The sequence below is a fragment of the Pteropus medius genome, unplaced genomic scaffold, assembly GCF_902729225.1.
Source record: "Pteropus medius unplaced genomic scaffold, Ma_sr-lr_union100, whole genome shotgun sequence".
In the NCBI taxonomy this organism is placed as follows: domain Eukaryota; kingdom Metazoa; phylum Chordata; class Mammalia; order Chiroptera; family Pteropodidae; genus Pteropus; species Pteropus medius.
Genome location: NW_024355206.1, coordinates 6,246,650 through 6,261,888, shown reverse-complemented (window position 1 = coordinate 6,261,888; position 15,239 = coordinate 6,246,650). Strand labels below are relative to the sequence as shown.

At 59.8% G+C, this 15,239-nt stretch overlaps 1 protein-coding gene across 1 annotated transcript; it reads right to left on the bottom strand.

Moving 5' to 3' along the window:
* Window positions 1–1,291: 1,291 nt before the first annotated feature.
* Window positions 1,292–14,342, bottom strand: CTSH (cathepsin H). Its single transcript, XM_039858375.1, has 13 exons — window positions 14,199–14,342; window positions 10,600–10,631; window positions 9,838–9,943; window positions 8,907–8,977; window positions 8,269–8,373; window positions 6,198–6,284; window positions 5,616–5,671; window positions 5,274–5,355; window positions 4,679–4,747; window positions 3,837–3,943; window positions 2,441–2,566; window positions 1,542–1,733; window positions 1,292–1,509 (listed from the first exon to the last, which is right to left on the bottom strand). Exons 1-12 carry the CDS (start codon window positions 14,287–14,289, stop codon window positions 1,658–1,660), a joined length of 1,008 nt encoding a protein of 335 aa, XP_039714309.1. The 5' UTR covers window positions 14,290–14,342; the 3' UTR covers window positions 1,292–1,509; window positions 1,542–1,657.
* Between the last annotated feature and the right edge of the window lie 897 nt (window positions 14,343–15,239).

Here is a 15,239-nt window from a genome sequence, read left to right as displayed (position 1 = left end):
GTGACAGCCACCACCCCTGGGCCCGGCGGGGGGGGGCGGGGGCGGGGATGAGGGAGGCCAAGCCTTCCAGGAGCATAGCCTGAGGATCCTAAACCCTTGGAGAGGCAGCAGAGTGGAGGGCCTGAGAGCACGCTGAGCGAATCCTGATGCCAGTGGCTGATTGTGTTTTGGGCGTGTTACTTAACCACACTCTGCCTCAGTTTCCTTACCTGAAAATGGAGATCATAGTGTCTGCCTCACAGGTGCCTGAAGAGTCAGTGTGCTCTGCGGGACTGAGTGTGGCGTCTGGCCAGTCATGTCAGATAAACCAGTGTGGAACTGTCAGATGGGCTGGTGGTGTGGGCTCAGCTCTTGCGAAGGGGCCTCTGCCCTGACGGTTACAGCTGCAGACCAGCAGTGCCTGCCTGGGCTCTGAGCCCCGCACGGGCTGTGGGGACAGTCCTGTCACCTCTTCTCCTTCCATGCAGGGACAGGAGCCTTGGACTGGGCAGTCCTGCAGCCCTGACCCGTCACCCAGCTGGAGGAACCCCCTCTTGTACCCCAGGTGGCTGTTTCCTGGGAGGCCCCGTGGTCTTACGGGCCAGCCCCTGGGGACACGGCCTCCAGCTGAGACTTGTGTGCAGTTGCTGCCAGTCGCTTCCTTTCCAAACACTGGATGCTAAAAGTAGTCGTTAAAATTTTCAATTTCATTCTGAGTTCAAAAAACTTCATTGAATGAAGTGACCACTGGTGGGAATCAGGTAAACCTTCCATTCAACTCAGCTTTTAATACCAGCTTGTCATTTCTCGATGTCGTTAGGAGAGAAACCTCGGGTTTTTGTTACAATGGGAAATTAAGAGGAAGGTGGCTTATTCCATTGGTTTAATGAGTTTCTGTCATGAAAAGTATGTGCTCGTGAGAGTCAGTGAACCTGCACTTGTTACCGTCTGCAGGGAGAAAAGCATTTGATAAAGAAGAACTGGAATTTGGCCTTCTGGGGGCTTTGTGCAGTTACCTGAATGGGATCGAGGGCTTTACTGTGGAGGTCAGGTTCTCCCTGCTTGTGGGCTGGGCTTTTTAGCCCAGTGTCACTGCGGTGGGAAACCCTTCTGGGAGCGGCAGGGAGGTGGGATCACACGTGAGCCAAGGGCCAAGGCCTCGGGCACATGCTCCACTGCCCCCTCAGAAAACGCTCTGGCTCCCGGGTCCCCCATCTGGCTGGCCTGACACCAGCACGCACACCATTCTCCCCTCCAGAGACCTGAGCCCCAGGGTCGTAATTGGTCCCAGCACACAGCTTACAGGCCCGGCCCGGGCAGGAGCTCACTAAATGTTTATTGAGTAGACACCACAATGAAGACAATCACCGGAGTGCTCTCCAAAGGGGACAAGTAGCCCTCTGGAGATAAAGAACAGTCTTGGGGCACGTGGGCATGAGCCAGTTAAAAATGAGGCCCGAGGCGTGTGGCTGGTGATCAGCTTTGGTCGAGAGAGTGCTGGGCTGATGCTTGGTGGACCTCCTCCTCCTCCTCCTCTCCTCCTCCTCCTCCTCCTCCTCCTCGGCCGGGGTGAGGGTGTGAGGTTGGGCCCTCCGGCGGGGGGGTGGCTCCCGCCCTTCCTCCAGAGTGGGGTTCCCACCAGCGGGCCTCCCTTCGTCCAGTGGTGCTGCGTCGGAGCTCACACCAGTGGGATGGGGTAGGAGGCGCAGGCGGCCAGCCCGCACATGTTCTTCCCGCGCTCGATGAGGAAGTACCTGGGCAGAGAGCGGGTGGCCCCTTAGCGGAGCCCCGGGTGGCCTGGCCGCGCAGCAGGGCTGACTGGCCTTTACAAGGGAAGCAGTGGGTGCTGGGTGTGTTCTGCCTCTGGGAGATCCTGGCCCGGCTCTGTGAACGGTTTCTCTTTCCCTGTACTTGGCCACACGAACTCTTCCTTATTCTACTCATGTCTGCCTGGCCCTCACGTAGTTGATCACCACGGGGTCCCCCGAGGGAACAGCTCAAGCTCCCCTTTTCGGATGAGGACACAGAGTCTGAGAGCAGACACACAGTCACCTCGCAGCACGTGCCCAGGCCATGTGATTCCAGCCTTTTTCCTAGAAGGAGGGCTGTCAACCGCCAAGGACAGATTTGCTGCCTTGATGTCCTACAAATGGACCGTTCCAGATGCTGGCTGAGTCCCAGCAGGGCCATGCTGGGAGCTGTTTCCTTAGTGGTGGCAGCAGGCCCTGTGGAGCCAGACCAGCTCCTTCCAACGGGACCCTTGAGATCCAGGGCCTGGGACGGGGAAGGGGCTGCTAGAAGGGTCTTGGGGGTGTGCTCCCCTGCCCTGGGCCTGGGCTGGGGCCCGGCTCACAAGCTAAATGTTGGAGGTGAAGGAGACCCCATCCAGCACCCCCATCCCCGACCTGAGCAATCCTGCCCCCATCCCCCCGCCCCAGCTCAGGGACCTGGGAGCACTTACCCGTTCATTCCCCACTGGGGGCCCCAAGAGTTCTTCACAATCCAGTAGGGTTTCCCGTTTTCTTCTCCGTAGCCCACAGCCAGTACCGCGTGGTTTACTTTGTCTGGAGTCTTATGACAGGAAGTACTGGGAAGCAAAAATAAAAAGGTTGGACGACGTGGGAGGGATAAAAGCGAGACCTCGGTGGCATCGCGCGTCTCGGTGCGGCAGAGCGGCGTTCGCCTGCGGCCGGCATTGAGCTGGTGGGTCAGTGTCCTTCCGTCGCCGTGCACAAGCACCGTGCGTCCTGCTCACGCACGGAAGAGGCCGCCGCGCCGGGGAGGACGGAGCCTCCGGCAGCTTTTGCAGCTGGTCGAGTGACAGCCGCCGCGGCCTGTGTCTGTCTGTACCTGCTTCGAGGGCAGATACACAGGTTTCCCATTGACAGCAGTGAACTAGTGTCCATGAAGACACTGCGAGGTGCCCGAGGACAGACTGCAGGGCTGTGTCGATTCAGCTGCCGTGTGGCCGAGCTCCTGGGACACCAGGCGGGGATGAGGCGGGACCCGAGCGGCACGCAGAGCTCTGCTCCTGCCCTTGGGGCCCTGAGTTTGGCTCTTTGTTCACGGCGGACAGAGGGCAGGGACGGTGGGAGGCTGACGGGAGCCCCGAGGAGGGGCTCTGAACCAGCAGGGACGGGGCGGACGTGCATGGAGCCACAGACCCTTTGGCGCAGCCGGGGCGGGCATGGGGGCACTGCGAAGATGAGGTGGTTTTGACGAAAGATGAGCTTGGGGAGGAAGGGGCCAGACCATGAGGGCCCCCCGCAGCCGGGAGGCTGGACACGGGAGACGCCGGAGGGTTTAGATGGCAGCAGTGTTGCAGAAGGCTGACGCCCCGCGCAGAGGGCGGACCAGGGAGGGCGAGGCCGCAGGAGAGGCAGTGGTGGGCCGGGCAGTGGCCGGGCAGAGCAGGGAGCTCGCTTCCGAGCTGCACCTTCCGGGCAGCGTCGGAAGACGGGGAGAAGACACTAGGACCTGAGGTTTCCACAGGCCACCCCACGGGAGACGGCAGGGAGGCCCTGGGGCCTGGCAGTAGGTTCCCAGCCTACAGCTGGGAGCAGCTAGAGAATGGGGAGCGGGCGGGCGACGAGCGGAGGGCCTGCGGCGTGGCTCCCCCCGAAAGCGGCTGCTCTCTCCCCCCGTTGCACCGCCTCCAGCTTTCCAACCTGGGTTTTCTTAACTGGAGGACAGTCCTGGGCTCAGATTCTGGCCTTGACCAGCCCTGTGGCCTGGGTCTGACCTCTCTCCTCTCTATCAGAGACTGGTCCTGACCCTCCGCTCTGCAGGAGGCCGAACGGGGTGGGGGGCGAGATGCCACGCACGTGCCGGGTGCGGAGGGGGTGCCGGCCTCTCACCTGGAGTAGATGCCTTTTCTGTACAGCATGAAGTCTTCGGTCACTTCGAAGGCGAAGCTCACGGGGTTGTACAGGGCCACGGCCTCCACCATCGCCTCCTCGTCGTTCTGGGGACAGACAGGACCACTCGCTTGTGACCTCCGTCCCCTCCCACCCTGCCTTTGAAACATGGCCCTTTGCCCCAAGGTGAGGGACAGGCCCAGGGCAACATAGATGTCCAGGACGTAGGAAGAGAAGGCTCTTCCTCACAGCAGATGTCGGGGTGCTGCAGGGCCCCTACCCTCTTGTGCCTGAGTGGCTGGGACTCTGGGTTTTATTTATTCTTTTGGCTCACAGGCCCCTCCTCCCAATCCATGACCTCCCTCTGCTCAGTGGGCTGCCGTGTCTGGTCATCTCTTCCCCTCCCTGCTCTGTTCCCTGGGAAGCCCGCACCCTGGGGATGGGGACCCACTCGGTCAGTCATTCGCCGGGGCTCCGAGGTGCAGAGGTGGGCATGCGCCCCCCCATCCCCGCCCCTGCAAAGCCAGGCCAAGCGGCTTTCTAGATAGGACATCGGTTAGGAGCCCACGAGCCGCGAAGGCCCAGAAGCTGGTGGAGACATTCGGGTTTGGCGTTGTTAATTACTGCGGCATAACCCGGCTTATCTCGACTGAGGCACGTTCATACTCGACGAAGTTACATTTTCTCACGCACACTTGTGATGTCACACAAGCAGCCTTCCTGGTGACAGCCCGACCAGTCCTCAAAGTAGGGAAAGGCTGCCCTGCCCTGCCGTGCCCAGCGGCCACCTGTCAGTGGCAGAGGCCGGCCTTACGCGAACGCAGGGAAGGGGCAGTACTCACAAGGGTGATGTTGGCCACGTCCTTGACAAAAGCGATGGCCTTCTTGGGCTGGAACTTGCAGGTGCCATCCTGTTTGGGGCGGCAAGGGGCACGGAGCACAGGTGAGGGCGCTAGCGGCGGGCCGAGACCGTGGTCCCCACGCAGTTCGATCACATGAGGGAAGCTGCATGTGCCGGCGCCTGGCGACGAGGTGGCGGCACAGAGCACGAGAGGCGCCGTCTTCCCGGCACAGCCCAGTGGCGGGAGCAGGTCCCGCGCTGGCCATGGCCAGGGGGCATGCGAGGCGCTCGGTAGGGGCCCGGGGAGCGGGGGGGCCTTGGGGAACCCCACTCAAGGAAACGGGAGAAACGGAGCCGAGTAGGAGCCGGCATGGCCGGGGAGGGCGGGCCAGTCTGCCGAGGCAGAGCGGCCCCTTCTGAGACAGGCGGGCGGGCCCTGGTGTCTGGGAGCCAGCGCGGGGCTGGGAGGCGAAGAGAGGACGGACAGGAAGCCACAGGGGTGGCAGGGGCGGCCCAGAGTCTGGGCTTCGCGTCGAGGCCGAGGAGCCTTTGGGGACCAAAACCAGGTGGTGCTCAGAGCCGGTCGCCTCGCTTACCTTGCCCTCGTAGGGGTAGGTGTCCTCTCCCATGATGCCCTGGTTGTAGCGGATGTACTCGAAGGCCTGGCTGGGGAGACCCCTGCAAGAAGCACATACAGGTGCCACCTGGGCTGCCAGGGCAGGTGGGCCTGCGGGCTGGGGGCCTTGGTGGGGCCGTGTCCCCGTGGCAGATGGCATCTCGTGGATTACAGCTCTCCCCAGTTGTGGCCGAGGGACCACGAGATGACCTCACCCTCCATGAAATGGGGACGCTTTTACTCCCACCCAGGGCAGCGCCGGGCACATCCTGGGTCCTATGAGAGCCACGTGGAAGGGGCTTTGGGCCCATCAGGGACGTACCCTTTGCAGCCGTGGTTGTTGAAGTTCTGAGCACAGTCCACCAGCTGCTGTTCCGCCTGCAGGGGCGACCGCAAGCCGGTGAGCTGAGAGCTGGCGCCAGGCCACGCCCATGGCCCGATCAGCTCTGGGTCCAGGGGACAGATAAGCTCCCCCAGGGCAGGGACCGTCTGTGTGTGGGGTGCCAGCCCAGCGGCGGACATGTGTCGGGAGGGGCTCAGCAGCTACTGGGCAGGCAGCCCGGCTGATCTGGGCATCGCGCCGTACGTTAGGCGTGTGTGTGCATGTGGTCGTGGGTCCCACGATGGCACGCAGCGGACGGGACAGGCCCCACCAGGACCCTGCTCCCTCTCATGGCTCCTGTCCCCACACGGGACGCAGGCAGGGCACTTCCCTCAGAAGGGGTTGCCCTGTCTCTGGGGCTCAGGGATCAGACACAGGTCCCGACTTGTCCTTCCGTGCATGACGCAGGCAGCCTGGGCACCGTTAGCTGAAGCCCTAACGGAGCCTGGAGGCCCAGGTCAGGCCTCCGGGCAAGGTCGCAGCCTCTGCAGGAGGTGACCGCCACTGTGGCCCGCTGCTTACCAAAGAGAGCATCTTTCCCGTTTTGATGGCGATCGCGGACTCCAGGGCCCCGGTGGTGGAGAAGGTCCAGCAGCTGCCGCAGCCGCCCTGGGTAGGGGTCAGGGGTCAGTAACGAGGGGCGTCAACGCCCTCAGCACCCCGGGCTCTCTGACCCAGCTCTGTCCACGTGGACCCTCTCAAGTGTCGTGAGGCTGGCAGCCTTGTCCCCACGTCACAGATGAGGCGGCTGAGGCTCAGCTGGCACCTGGTCCTCCTGTGGCCTCTGGCTCTCCCGCCTCCCAGTCCTGTCCTGTCCTGGCTCCTCCCCACCGTTTCCCAGCGGGACTCACCAGTCCAGTTTCTAGAACCTTCTCTCTCACCCTCCTACCCCTCACCTCATTCCACCCACAGTCCCAACTTTAACGACTCCCCAAACCCTACATCCAGGCCCAGACGTCCTTCCCCCAGATGACCCCACCGGACGCCCGGACGCCCGTCCTGCCCCATCCGTCCATCCCACCAGCTTTTGCCACCGTCATTGCCGCTGCCCGGCCCCCATGGCGCCTCACGAGGGTCAGGGCGGGCGCTGGACTCTGCCCGGGCCCAGTGACAGCCCTGCACTCCTGCCGTGCGCCCTGGCAGTAGAGTCCCCTCTCCCGCCCTGTTTCATCAGAGAACGGTGCTTGCCTCACAGGCTGCTCGGGCAGTGATAAGGCCGCGCCCGCCCTCGCGGGTCAGCCTCCCACAGGCTCCTGAAGCGGCTCCTCGGGTGCCCCTCCCGGCCTCGTCCTGTCCTGCCTCCACGCTGGCCACCCCCAGGCTCTTCCTCCCCACCCTCCCCTCAGCAGGAGGGGGGCCTGCTGAGGGCCGGAGCACTGGACTTGGAGCAGCATCCTGCCCTGCAGTGCCCTCTGTCACCTGCTCACGTGACACCTTGAGCGAGCCACCCCAGTTCCCTCTCCTGCAAAGTACGAACCCTCCAGGGGCTGCCGAGCTAATGGAAGCTGCTGTGGCTTTATCTGTAACCGCACAGCGGCCGTGGCCAGACACCCCACGCGCCCGTGAGAGGAACCACTCGGTTCCAGCCCCTCGGCCCAGGTGGCTCGGTCCTGCCCGACGGTTGGGAACCGTTAACCCGCGGGCTGGAACATTCTGGGCAGACCTCCCGTCCTCACGTGCCCGAACGGCCGGCAGGTTCGGGCCAACACATAACCCCGTTGCTTTAAAGTGTCGTGGGTCCTCAGGTGGTATAAGTACGGCTTTCGGGTCATGCGAGGCCAGCCTCAGTGTACCCCACCAGCAGCGGGAGAGGTGCCTGTTTTGGCTCCTGGGGGCTGCTTAAGTGTCCAGCCCACTAGGCGGCCGCAGGACCCCATGGGCCTGGGAACCTCTAAAGCTGTGCCATGTGGCTCCCGGAAAAAGGGAGACTTTCTGGTGCAGAGGTTCCGGGAAGGCCCGGTGTGTCCCAGAGAGAGGCCTTCGCCTTGTACTCGCTGGGGTCGAGAGGTCATCGCACTGTCACTTCCAGGGGAGGGGCCGCAGTGGGCAAAGCAGACCGCAGAGCTCACTCTGTAGAACAGAGCGTATGCTGGGACCCCAGCCCAGAACCCCGTCCCCAGTTCTGAGAGAGGGAAAACGTGGGCCCTCCCCGCTGAGAGGCCAGCCCCCTGGGGGCCAGAGCCCGTCTTGAGATGCTGGGTGTCATCCTGGCCACTGGCCACAGGCAACTGCCAAGCGGGATGCGGCAGGCGGGCTGGAGATGCCTGGGCGGAAGAAATGGGGTCCTGATGCCTAATCTCCACGGGGCACAGGGAACGTGATGTTTTGGGGGACTCAGCAGGAGAGACTGGGACTCTGGGGGGCAGCGGGGAGAGTGGGGTGAACAGGTCACTTTGGCCCAATGACGAAAAGCTTTTTATCCATTGGAGCAGCCCACAGAAATATGACCTCCTGGCCTTTCCCAGGACAGATGATGAGCAAAACAGGCTGGGGGCCCACCTGCCGTGGCTTGGGGTTCTGTAAGTTTTTGTTCAGTATACCGTCTGAGAGCGTGGCTGTTTTTCGGGGAAAGGATGGCGATTGTCACACATACCTGATTTTTCACTGCAGAGACAAAATGTCCCTTTTTCCGCCAGTCCACGGAGGGTGGGTAGGGACCCCTGCCCCGAAGGTAGTTACTTTTGGTGGCCGAGCAGTTCTGGCACAACAAATACAACTTTTTCAGTGGGGGGAAAAAACCTTTTTGACAGAAACATGTGTCATTAAAATGGAGTCAGCAAGACTGTGGCTGTCGGAACCTTCCCGCCCCCTCGATTGAGTCCAGATGCTGTACGTGATGCCCTGTGAGCGCCCAGGCCGGCCAGAGGGAGTAAGCACACAGTTCTCCCAGTGAAACCTGAGTCTCAGGTAAATGATGAACAGGTCTGCAGTGGAAGTACATCCCACACGAGGTTAGGACACACTTACGCCGAAGCGTTATTTATCTGGAATTTGATTTGAACTGGGCATCTGCACACTACCTGACAGCCCCCACTCGGGGTCCGCACTGCCGAGGCCAAGAGTGTGGGCCGACGAGCTGCTGGGAGCCGAGCTCTGGCTCCCTAGGAATGGGAGGCACCGCGGCCACGGCCGGGGCCGGGGCTGAAGCTGGCTGGCCACAGAGCCGGCCATCGGCTTCTTCCAAAGGTCCGCGTGAAAAGATCTGGATCCGGTCACGTGAGCGACACCTACCTGAGGCTCTGACCAAAGATACTTCTGTTTTAATTCAGCAAACGTCATATCTGAGAATTGGTTTATTCCCACTGAAAAAGAGAAGGAAAAGCAAAAACCGAAATGAAAAAAAAAAAAGAAAAAAACTCAGGGAACAATAAACAGAAAAACGAGCGGAAGCCCATGCTCGCCTCGTCCTCGTCACGGCCACGGCGCGTGGGCCGCGTTATTTAGATGTCACACCATTCAGAATGCCAGGGGCCCCCCGCTGTGCTTCAGAATTCCAGAGGGGGCTCTTCGGCAGTGCGTTTGTTTGTGTGGGCCGCACCCCAGAGGTGTGGGGGCAGTGGGTCTGGGGTGGGGCCTAAGCACCCATTATTTTAGACACCCCGCTGGTGAGTCTGATGGACGCCCAGGTGCAGACCAGCACACCTACTCCCGCGGTCAGGCCTCGTCACACCCCAGTGAGGGGCATCGTCTCCAGCCCAGTAACATTTCAGAGACCGTGACCCCCGCATCGCACAGCTGGTTCTTCCAGCTCATGCCCTTCGCCCATTGCCACCCGCTTGGCCGACACAGCCACCATTTGGAGGCCTCGGTGCGTGTGCCGTGTATGTGCGCTTCCAGTGCCGCCAACCCGGAGGGGAGGCAGGTGGTCCTAGAAGGCCCTGCACCCACAGCACTGCGAGCCTCGGCCTCTGGGCTGGACCCTCAGACGGCAGGGCAGGGGCGGGGCCTCCACGGGTCTCCCGCAAACAGCCACCAGAGGGGTGCCAGCACAGCCCCCTGACTGCCACGGAGACTCTGAGGCCAGCCAAGTCCAGCTTCAGACCCGGGCCCCCCCGCCCTGAGCCCGTTCGTCAGCCGTGCCACCGACGGGCGTCTTTTCAGCTGGGAGATGCTCCCTCCTCCCGAGGGCCGCGAAGCCCGAGCACGGGCACCCCCACAGTACTTTTAAATGTGTGGTTGCCAGCGTTGTGGGCATTTATCTTCCTCCGGTTGTTGACAAAGGTTTGCAGCCTGTGGTGGTACTCGGCCATGTTGTATGTCTTTTGGTGCTAAAACAAAACACAGCAGCATTAAGTCACGGGAACTTGATGCTGCTCCCAGAGCGAGGGAGACAGTTTTCTAAGAGGAAGGATGGAGCTTTTCTTTCTGCCATGATTCTCGGGCCAGGTCTGTGTCGCTGGGCACGACCCTGTCCTGGGTCTCGGCCGTGACCGTCAGGAAATAACAAAGCAAACCAAACCCCCTGCCTCCGGGGACGTGTGGCCGGAACGGAGCCCGTGCAGCTCCCTGAAAGTCCACCAACAGTCCAGGAGGCCCCAGGGAAGAGACCTGCCAAGTGCGGGTCACCGGCAGGGCACGGCAGACGGTGCTGGGTCAAGTTTATGGCAAAAATCACCATTTTCCAAAAGCACACGGGCTAGAGTTCTCTAACTGATTTTGCAGCCGGCACACCCTGCGATTTGCATACAAAATATGGAAACCAACCCCAAGGCTTGGAAGGCTGCCGGCCCACTTCACCACGGAGGACCTGTGTTTGGAAGGCGGCTACTCATGGAAACTCTCCCGGTGTTTGGCCATTTTCCAAGCCGGAAAGACCCAGCGGGGCGGGGTTGGAAAAGCCCCTTCATTTTCTCAGATCTGGTGCAGCATGATTTGAGAACAGGAAACAAATGAAAAACTTGAGAAAGAAGAAGTAGGCACTGACCTGTACCATCCATGACTTAAAGCGAAACCTCTCTGCAAAAAGAAAAAATAAATTAGGCGTGGGCGCCTCACGGTAACGGCATCGACAAGCCCGAGAGGCGCTTGAGAGCTGATTTGCATTTTAGGGTAACTAGGTTAAACGCGGAATGCGAAAATGAACAAGCCCTTACAGCTTTGGTACCCAAATTAGTTTTGAAATGCCGAGAACCTCAGGGGTTCAAAGCCAAGATAGCAGCTCCCCTTCGTGGGGGCACAGAGGGGGCTTCTGCGGTGCCTCTTGCTGCGTTTAGATGGTGGAGATTCCTCGAAATGCACATTTAATGATTTGTGCACTCTTCTGTGTGACGTTATATAGCAATAAGTTAATTGAAAAACCCATTATCCGTGACAATCAGCAGTTTTTCTGAAGAGGACGGAGAGTAAGTATCTTAGGCTGCAATGACAATCTCACAGCTCCTCGACTCTGCCCTTGAACTGGGAAAACAGCTGGGCGTGGCCGTGTTCCAGTGAAACTTTCTTTACAGAAACAGGCTGACTAGTTGTGTGTGGGCCCCTGCCGGATTCCCCCTTGTGCGGTTTTAAGTTACCTAAGAATCCATTTAAAGTTGAAAGAGCTGCAAAGGATATATTCCAGCTTGTGTACCCATCGGCATTTTAAAATAACACTGTTATATCATCCTGTTACGTCTGGCCAACGGACTCTGCATGCCGTGATTTAGTGACCTGAACAAACCCTTCCGGAAGACTCAGACGTTTAACAAACTTTTCTTCCTCGGACCCACATGGCTACCTGTCATAAAATTTCCCCCTCAGGGAGCATGTTTACACTTGATCGCCTTAACGTCTTTTTGTGCAACATGAGCAAAAGGTATAAATTACAACTTTTTACTTCCTGGGACCCATTCGTCTAAGGGCATTATAGATTGAGTAATCATCATCATTAATATTAACCTGATCGATTAAAACATTTCAAATAGACATAACAAAAAGTAATTGCGAAATGGAGAAAGTAAACTCGCGCTGGAAATGCATCTCTTAGTGAGATAAATGGGACTTCACTGACGCCCCCACCCATGGATTTAGGTCTGTAGGTCAAAGGGCTGAGAAATCCTGCTCAAATAAGCTTCTTGCGTATTTATTGATAATAATGAGCCATAAAAAATGGGAGTGCTTTCGCTTCGGGGACCGGAAGGCACTTTTTGGAGCGACGTCCCCTCAGCTCCTCGCAGTTCTGCCCACACCCCGACTACTTGGTGCTGTCACTCAACACTTTCTGAGACCCCGTCAGCTGACGCTTCCTGAAGTTCTCCTTGAAGAATCGACAACAGCCTTCAAGGATCTGTCCCCGGGAGTCTTTTTGTTTGCTGCCTTCAATGTGTTTATAGCCACGGCGCAGGGTGGGGATTCAGATTCGGGTTCAGATTCAGGACGAATGAAAAGAAAGATCCCACTGCCTTCGGGCGCTTTCTCCCCGCAGGATATTTTGGACTGAAAGGGTCTGCAAATCGATTCTCAGTCTGTGTCGGCATCACTTGGAACTTGTGTTCCCTTGAGGATCCGCACCCACCGCTCCCCGCCCAGTTCGAAGGTCTGTGCTGTACAGAGTTAAATGTCTCTTTATGGGCCACAGACCTGTTCCAGAAACCAGGCCACAGCTATTTTCCCCGCGGAAAAAAATGCACATTCCCCCAATACCTGCTCTAGGGGGGATGCAGAGGGCTGCAGACCCTGCTGTGGCGGCTGGCCTCGGAGGAAGACAGACCTCTTCTCAGGAACGGGGTTGGAGGCAGATGGAGTTTGGGACAAATGACTAGCCTCTGCCTCTGGAAGGGTTCTACAGCAGCACCCCAGTGTGAAAACCCCGGACTACTGGAGGTGAGTGGAAGAAAAAGTCAGAGATGACCTCAGGGCAGGGCCGGAAGGTCCTGCCGGCGACCTCTGCACCCCAACCTCCGCTAGATCCATTTCAATCCAGTGTGACTTCTGGATTGAAGTTACTTGTGCCCTGTCGGGGGGGCTGTATGGGGCGCATCTAGAACAGGGGTCACTGAACTGTGGTCTCTGTAATAGCCCGCTGAAATATGAAAGGGTTAAAGAATAATTAAAACCTGAAACTGGACAAAAGAAGTCTATAACTTAGGCCTAGTTTCTGGAACCCCTAACCACATTCTGTTAATCATGAAACTTGTAACAATGAGCTCATACGCTAACTGCCAATTTTAGCCTGTGTAACCTTGCTTGCTTGCGTGGCATGAAAAATAATCAATTGTATATAAGCTGAAAATTACTGTTTGGCCATCGCCCATGGGAACACTGGCTATTGTCCATGGGAACATAGGCAATCACCCATAGGAACATAACATTCTAACACAAGCTTTCTGCTTCTGTACTTCCCGCTTGCACACCTGACCAGTGGGTTGACAGGTAGTGAATAGGAGAAAGATGGACCTTTGTGTTTAAGACAGAATGAGGAATAGGATTTAGGGCTTAAAAACCTTGTATCTTGGCATTTCGAGGCTGCTCCTTTGCAAGGACAGCCGCCGGCTAATAAACTGTCTCCTGGTTAAGAGCACTCAAGTTGGGTCTGGTTATTCTGGACACAACAGCCTCCTGCCTGCTTTTGCAGGCCCCAGGTCTGCGAGCTAAGAATGGTTTTTAGTTTTGAACAGTTAGAAAAAAATTACATTTTGTAGTACCTGAAAATCACTTGAATTCAAATGGCCTCTGGGCACGCTCATGCATTTGCACGCTCCCAGGAGCACAATGGCAGAGTCAGAGACTGAGCAGGGGCCGTAACGCCCCGAATGTCTGCTGTCTGGTTGGCGTTTTACAGAAAAAGTTTGCTGAGCCCAGCGGTGGAGTTAAGAGGCTTCCAGCCAGGGTGACCAGCAGCGGTGAGGCAGAGCCCTCCTCCCCGCGGCGGGCCGTCCTCTGCTGGGGACTGACCTGGAGCTGGGGGGCTTTCTTCTATAAATGGGGGTTGGAATCAGGCAAGATTTGGAGCAGACAATATGCTCTCCCCAGGCTATTCTTTTCTGTCCCCAGGGTGAGGGGTCAGGTGGCCTCAAAGGCTCAGAGACTGTGGGCGGTGGGCTGAGGCTGAGGTGAGGGAAGGGGGCAGGCAGCAAAGGAGAACCTGGGAGCGGGCAAAACGGGGAGTCCTAGGGATCGGCCCCACCCCATGGGCCCTTGAAACGAACACCCTCTGCTCTCGGCTAAACCTGCTGTTCCTGCGGGCAGGAGAGTCCCTCCGCCAGACAGCGCTGGGGCCACTCTGCCCGCGCCCTCGGGCCGGACGGGGATCCCCCGCGTGCCAGGCCCCGGGGCGCTGCCAGGGGAGGTGGAGGGCACAGGGGCCGTGGGCTCCTTTGGCGCCCGAGCCTCTGTGGCCGCCCGGGCAGTGGGGCCCTGGACACCTGCCCACCTCCCTCTGGTCGTGCAACACCCCCTCCTCCCACCCCTCCCCTCACGCAGCGCGCCCCTTGGGTCCCGATCCCTGGGCCCGGGCCTGGGAGACTTTCCTTCCGACCCGGTGATCCCCGGCCAAGTCCTCCGAGTCTGGATCTCGGCCCCCGGCCCCCCGGCCCCCGCCCCCCGTACCTGAGGAGCTCACGGCCAGGCCGGCGGCGCCGCGGGGCTGGGGTCCCAGCAGCCAGGCCCCGGCGCAGAGCAGCGGCAGCGCGGCCCACATCGCGGCGGCGGAGGCTGCGGACTCTGCTCCGCGCGCGGGTGGGGGGAAGGGGTGCCGCCTGGGGTGCGGGGGGCGGGCCCTGGCCGGGGGCGGGGCCCGGAGGGGCGGGGCCCTGGCCGGGGGCGGGGCCTGGTGGGGCGGGGCCCGGAGGGGCGGGGCCCCGGCGCCGCGGGACCCTTTCCTGGTCCGCGCCTCCTTCCTCGCCCCTCTTGCGCCCCCGGCCCCCGGGGCCGCGTCGCCGCCTTTCTCCTCTGCACCGAGGCGCGCGGGACCGCGCATCTGGGGGTTCTCCGTCCGCCGGGACTGGCCGATCTCAGGCAAGGGCGGTGCGGGCGGAGGTCGCAGGGGGCCTCTCCCCCCGCGGGAACCCCCATCCCGGGTCCTCGTTAGCCACATTCCCCGGCTGTCCCCTGGAATAAACTCAGGGCCAGGGTAGGCAGACAGCTATCTTTGTGAGTTTGTTTTCCCCCCAAAACAGGCACTTTGCCTTTCCGCCGAGAGTCTTCTTAGCAAGTGTAGGGTCATTTTCTCTATTTTGCAATCCGAAGAATGGAAGTGTATGATATGAGTCTGTGTGAGATAAACACTCAGCGAACATTTCAAACTACGGAGACATGCACGGCCATGGCTTTGGGGGGAGGATGGGAGACTCAGACCCGCCTGCAACGCGTCAGGCTCCAGGTGGGGCCGGTTCTTCACATCCTCAGCCGGAACCGAAGCTCGCGGAGGTGGCCGTAGCTTTCCCAGTCAGTGGGCAGAGGGCTGACCCGGCGTCCAGGCTGACCTGCAGCCCAGGCGCATCTGCTCTTTGGCAGGCATTCTGGTCAGAGCTCCCCGAGGCCGGTCTGTGGCATCTGAGCTCACTCAGGCCTCCCTCATTCCCTCCGGCTGTGCCCTGAGCCTGGTGGTTGCTATTTGGGAAGTTTGGTCGCTGGCCTTGGGATCAAGGC